The 6,808-nt window shown below is 37.2% G+C and overlaps 1 protein-coding gene across 4 annotated transcripts in view; it reads left to right on the top strand.

The window, feature by feature from the left end:
- The window catches only part of popdc1 (popeye domain cAMP effector 1), a 34,027-nt gene extending 28,366 nt beyond the window's left edge, over nt 1–5,661 (top strand). Inside the window, exons 7-8 of one of the 4 annotated variants that reach the window (XR_001659797.1) lie at nt 664–909; nt 986–1,087. Coding sequence is in view for 3 of the 4 variants with exons in the window: in XM_007578994.2 (XP_007579056.1) it covers nt 5,342–5,466 (125 nt within the window). In the remaining variant the exon portion in view is untranslated. Of the gene's footprint in view, nt 1–663; nt 1,088–1,507; nt 1,550–5,341 lie in introns of those variants that run through there. The other 3 variants (XM_016664662.1, XM_007578994.2, XM_016664661.1) reach the window with 3 other exon arrangements.
- The last annotated feature ends 1,147 nt before the right edge of the window (nt 5,662–6,808 follow it).

The following is a 6,808-nucleotide window of genomic DNA, read 5'->3' as shown; positions in this document are numbered from 1 at the left end:
CCATTAGTTTGCTGTGTTTTATAATATAAAACGTGTTTATTATTATTAACGCTTTGGTGCAAAAAAACTGATTGAAAATCGATTTATTTACTGCATGTTTATGTCTGTTAAGGCTCAGATGGAACGGCACAGAAAGCAGCCCTTTAAACCATTCAGACTACGAACACAATAGAGACACAATCAGATGACTGATTACCCGCGATAATAACTCAATAGTGGAAAAACCTTATAAGCTTATATTAAAGCAGAAAGTACGGCGGGAACCGTAAAAAAGGCTTACAGTATCAATTATGCCGCATGAACTGATCAGTAGATAATTGCGAGGGAACGCAAAACCTTTGCGAGGGAACGCAAAAGAAAAAAAATTCCCCATGTCCCCTGGGGGGCTCCGTAGTTTGAATATGGTTTCCAGTAACAAAAAAGCGTGTTATGATCGATTAAATGCGCCGATACGTCATTGTGTTGCTAAACACATAACGCTGAGTGGAGTGAGTACCGCTCCAAGATGGCCGCCCTAAATCTCGTCAGCGACAATAGGCGAGAGCGGTCCATGAGGGTCTATCCTTATATTATGTCTATGGTGTGAGTATTGGGACAGGGTCTACGTGTTTATGTCTATGAGTTTGAAACAGTTCCTGTATTGGTCACGTGACTTTCTTATAGCGATATGCACACTGTCGCATGCGCCGACGCGTTGCCGGACCCATCACTGCTTCCTGTTGATCGTACCGGGAAGTTCACCTGCCTGAAAGCAAGATACCATTTCTATCCCTCTGCCTTGCTCCATCAGTCTTCTGGATCTCTAATATGACCGCTGCTCGCGTTCTAACCTCTGGAATTATCATCATCCATTCACCACACCGGACTCTGGCTGTTTCCCCCTAATGTACCACTCAGATCTATTCAAGAGTAAGTACAGTTATTCTGCTTTATCCCTCTTTGATCATCTCATTTCTGGCTGTTATTAATACCACTTTCTTTCCAGACGGAACTGTCCCCATGACCTTCCCACTCCAGAAAAACAAGAAGATCTTTTAACCTGTACAATCTGATCTTAATTTGAAAATAAATACAATTTCTTTATGTGGCTTCTCGTATATGATTCTACATGTGGGTTAGAAAATTAAACCAGAACATGCCATTTTCACTGTCTCAACTTGTTTGGAATCATAGTTGGCAGATTTTGAACTTTCAAACTTCCCCATATTGCTTCTTTGACTCAAACGTTAACTTTCATTGAATGTTATTTTTCACCTCAATATTTGAAAGAGCCTTTATGAACAATCTTCTTATGATATCAAAGTAGAATAGTCTCCATTTTCTTTCACCTGCAACAAAAGGTCTGTGGAATTATACTAGTGTTTTTGCTTCTCCATTGTCGTCATTTATTTACAAACTGCAGTATAATTAGGTCCTCCCACTGTAAGCTCATTGTAGTGTTTTTAATTTCCCCACTCAGATGATATGTAGTGTTTCTCTGACAGTTGTCCTCCTGTCCAACCTTCAGCTGTGACCGCTCCCTCAGACACAGCACTTCCATGGAAATGTTGTAAGAGCACCTCTTTATTTTCCCCCTAACTCAACTTTCTGTAACCAAACATAAACCTACTGACCTGATTAAAGTTCTTCACTTGACATCAAACATTTCAGCTTCTTCATGATTAGATGACTTAACCTCTTCAAATCTGTATTTTGCCTTATTTAACAGTCTTGTCCTAACTTGTTGGGTGCTATTAACATTTTATATAGTCAGAGGTTCGTCAAAATAAGATTAATGAAAGGCTAAGGCAGGGTGAGGACTGGTAACATCTGATGTGGTCCTCTTAGTTGAAATACCCAGAGCTTCATTTGTAGGATTTAAGGCAGCCTGGTGCTGTTGCGTTGATACCTACATGTTCAAGTCTTTAGAGAATGTTGTGGTCGACTGTATGAAAAATTGCACTGAGATCAAGCATAACCAGAACAGACACAAGTCTGTTATCTGAAGCCAAGAGAATATCATTTGTAACTTTCAAAACTGCAGTTTCAGTACTTTGATGAAACCTGACTGAAAGTCTTCCAACATTTAAATGTTCTAACACTTGATTAACAACTCTTTTCTCAAGAATTTTAGATATGAAAGGGAGATTAAGCATAGGCTTGTGATTTATTAAGTCATCTTGATCAAAATAAGGTTTCTTAAGTAAAGGTTTAATTTCAGCTTAAAAGCCAGTGTGCCCATGTACTAAGGATAGGTTTATCATATCTAAAATGGAGGCTGTAATCAAAGGGAACAGTTCTTTAAATAATTTGATTGAGACAGAGTCCAACATGTTGAAGGTTTGGAAGAAGTTAAAGTTTTTGATAACTCAGAAAGCTCAACTGACTCAAAGCAGTCCAAAGACATATCAGTGTTGGGTATCAAAATTTGCATCAATGTTTGGCTTACATAATTATTAATAATTAATAATTTATTACTAATTAAGTAATTAGTATTGTTTAGGTTTCTGTAGTTGAATCAGGGCTATATCCAAGAATCTTTGGAGTCATCAGCGAGAGAGACAGAGAGAGAGAAATTAATGAACATCACAAATTATTTGAAACAAGAAGACAAAGAAAGAAATGTCAGCAGAACCACAACAGCATCTAAAACCCTGCATTACTAATCAGTGTGTCCCTCCCTGCAGTGGGAGACGTCAGGAGGAAGGAGCAAAGGTGGAGGGGATCAGGTCTAGAGACACTGTTCAGATTTTGACCCACCTGCCACTTTGGAACAAAGAGTGATAAAACTCCACCATGTGCTCAGGCCTCACCTTAAGTTAAACTAAGGATCTTGGCTTGTGGCTCCACATACAGAAGCTCCTACAGTCAGTTTAAGAACCACATGTCTTCTCCATGTGTCTGCATATTGCCTGTAGTCTTAAAACAACCACACACGGCTTCTTCTGGATCCTGTAAACATCTTATATGCCAAACAGAGCAAGGCAAACAAACAACTTCATCCAAAGATTTCAATTATTTTCTTTTGGATTGAGATGACTAATAATTGTAGGATATGCTGTGGTGTTTAAATAGTGCTCAGTCGACACTAATGTACAAAATATTCCCTGTATCATTACACATGATACAGGGAATCAATTACAATTGATACAAGGCAGCATTAGTCCATGCTTTCATACTTTTACACCCATTTCTTAAAATCTGAATGTTCCAGCTGAAGCTAAGACTTTATGAGCCTGCTCTAATTGTAGCTTTTTAGCTGACAGGAGTGGCACATGGTATAGTTTTCTGCTGCTACTAAAACCTAGTGCTGCTGTCACTAGGCCTTTGATTTAAGACTTTATTAAATCATAAGTTTGTTGTTGAGAGCGTCATCTCTTCATCCGTCATCTGTTGGGGCTGCTGCCAGGGACATAAAAAGGCTCAACAACCTGATAAAGAAGGCTGGTTCTGTTCTGGTTCTGTTCTGGGGACGACTGTGGAACCTCTGGAGATGATGAGGCAAAGAAGGATTTTTCATAAGGTCATTAAAATTATGGACAACACTGACCATCCCCTTCATGAGACTGACTTGGAAAAATGAAATATTTTCAGTCGGAGGCTTCTTCAGATTCCGTGTAATACAGACTGCTACAGGAGATATTTCCTGCAAAACAGCCATGACTAATAACAATAGGAAGAATTAATGTGTTACAACAACATATAATTTCCCTTTGGGATCAAAAAATGATTTTTTTAATTTTGAATTTAATTTTTTTATGAAGGTGATGTGCATCAGATCATTTTAAAACGATCATTTGTGTGTCTTCTTAATTTAGACTTTAGCTTTGTTCTTAACTTGCAATATCATATTTTTTTCTGTTTTGTTAAGATTCCTAGTCTCACAGTGTATCTGATGTTCACATGTTTGTTATATAAATGTGGTGGATTAATATTGTGAAGAGAATGTTGTTGTCTAAAACTAAATTAAAGATTGATAAAAGAACAAAAGAGACTAGACTGAAAAAATAGCATCTCTATTCACAAAGTCAGCCTATTTCTCATATTGTGTAAATCACAGGTGTCAAACTCCAGTCCTGGAGGGCCACTGCCCTGCAACTTTTAGATGTTCCTCTGCTGCACCACCTGAATAGAATAATTAGGTCATTAGCAAGGCTCTGGAGAACTGATCTACACAAGAAGGAGGTAATTAAACCATTTCATTCCAGTGTTTTGTACCTGTGGCACATCTAAAAACTGCAGGACTTCGGCCCTTGAGGACTGGAGTTTGACACCCCTGATGTAAATGGTACTGAGAATTCAGTGACTTTAAAAATTAGCTTGACTGGAACATGATACAGTTGAACTCAGAATTATTCTGAATTATTCCTGCCAGACTTACACTAAAATAATCATTTAATTTTACCAATTTGTTTCTTTAGCTGCATGTAATGTTAATATTCTGAATTGTTACACAATATGTGGAAGGAGTTAAAGATTAGGTGATGGCAAAGAGGCCATCTAGCCCCAGAAACGTGGACTTCATCACCAAACACCAACATTTTTATCTGAAAACTCAATCATTTTAGGTTGAACTGTTGTTACCTAATACTGACTGGTTAAAGGTTATGTTTATAGTGGATAGTAACATTTAAGGACCACAAAAAGGAAGTCATAATAGAAACATTTAGGAAGAGAGAAGCAAATTCTAAAAACAAACATTTCAATCAGAAAAATCAAAGTATAGCTTATGTTCCGTTGGTCTTTCAGAGAGCAGGACAAAACTACAGCTCTTTATTCAGTTCACTTTTTTTTGTATATTTTTACTTGAAAACAAAAGTAACATTAAAGCAGCTTTCTTGAGATAACATTAATTAATATATTTGAGCCTGTATGCATAAATTCAGAATTGTACAACTGGTTCTTATTAGAAATCATTACCTTAGAGTGCTATAAAATCATTCTGCATTGAATAAAAAAGATTATAATAAAGGATTCAAGGGTCACAAATACTTAGAATAATGTCTCATAATGGAAACTACTCACTATAACCTTTGCATGCAGGTGAAAGGATGACATACATGGAAATCATATAATGTGTAATTTTCTTCCATTTTTGAGAAAAAGCTGTAAGTGTGAAACCATTATTTGCATTAGAAGGAAACAAACCATCTGATAAAAGTGAATGTGGTGAAGATGGCTTTCAAAATTTTATGTCATGCGCTACACCCAGCTCCATGAAAGAGCTCTTCATGTTGTGATGCAGACACTCCCAGAGCTGCTGAGGAGCCCTGGGGCTGATAATCAGTGGTCCTCAGTTTTGCATTTTCTAACCCCAGGTAAGAAATGTGCATTTTAATTCTTGTAATATTTATATTTCTAGAAAAATCACCTGAAACCAAATCTTCAACTAAGATGAGGCCTATAGAGGAAGGCATGGAGGACGATGTTTTTGAAGAATCCGTCTCCTCTTTCCAGCAGCACACAGCTTCCACCAAAGAAGTGTAGGGATCAGGTGAAGATCAACTAGCAACACGAGTATTTTATCACTTCCTTTAGAGTCTGACTACTTTACTGATACCTGCCAGTACCAGTAAACAAAGAAAGTGTTCAAGTGTTCTAAGCATCCTTTATGCACAATGTTTGTTTATTAGAAAGCATGAGTTTTATTTTCCTTTGTACTTTTTGAGTGTTGTGTTGTTTACAAATTAATCTTTGCAAAAATATGTATTTTTATCAAAAATCAAGACAACTTCTTGGTTTGAAGGAATTTATGTGAAATATCAGAGAATACAAATGTTTGTCACTAGGTCTTTGTATTTAATACTTTACTAAACCATGTATTTTAGTGTGGCTGTTTTTCCTTATGCTTCTGAGGTTTATTATATTTTGCTGTATTTCTGTTCTTTCAGCTTTGGCACCTGCTGTCATTGTTCTGTTGGCAGTCACTGTTGTAGTACGTCACATTTTGTCATCTGCCATCAACTCAGTTTTTCCCTCCTAAGTCAGATAATAGTGCCCTCTTGTGTTTATTTGATTAAATACATGACTGAATCATTTCAGAATACTGTGTTGAAGCATAACTCAGAAATGATCAGTGTCACTAACAATTGTAATTCTATGAATAAATACATGTTTAAACAATGGGGAAACTCTGAAGTTTTTGGGTAAGTACCATGGCACGTAGTCACGAGGCTGAACACGCGCACGCTCGCGCGCGCACGCACGCACACACACACACACACACACACACACTTTTTCTTTGTAAAACCACAGGATGGGTGGAGTTACAGATAGAGACTAGGGCAAATAAAATGCTTTATAAGAACAGTTCTCAGTCGTGCGCACAAAAAAATGTGCGGTCCCACATTTTACGCTAAAGTCGGCATGTATAAAAATTTAGTTTGCGTAAATATACGCACACTGTTTCGCTTGCGTGAAAATGTACGGCAGCCACTCAAACTTTTTCTGTGGACAATATCAAACCACAAAGCGTCAAAACTCACCTAAATACACTGAAATCTGATGACATTCGGTGTTATTTAGACCAAGAAGCACCAAACCGAAGTTTTTCATGATTCTAATATTTTATTGTTTAAACGTAAACGATGAAACTGAACCCATTTATCCACAGACAATAAGCTAACATGCACACAAAATAAAGAAAATAAAAATATGTGAAACCCTCGCTCGAATGTAAATAGTACTTTTCCTCCGTTTTTGTCTGGATGTAACACATTGGTCCGTGAGCTGAAGTGCATGAAATGCGGGGTAATTTCCTTCTCACTAAAAGAAGAAAACAGGCTTGGATCAGCAGATTAACTCAAACCTGCTGATTAAAAATAATCAA

This window comes from Poecilia formosa, unplaced genomic scaffold (genome assembly GCF_000485575.1).
Source record: "Poecilia formosa unplaced genomic scaffold, Poecilia_formosa-5.1.2 Scaffold503, whole genome shotgun sequence".
In the NCBI taxonomy this organism is placed as follows: Eukaryota; Metazoa; Chordata; class Actinopteri; order Cyprinodontiformes; family Poeciliidae; genus Poecilia; species Poecilia formosa.
This window is presented reverse-complemented; position numbering and strand designations above follow the sequence as displayed.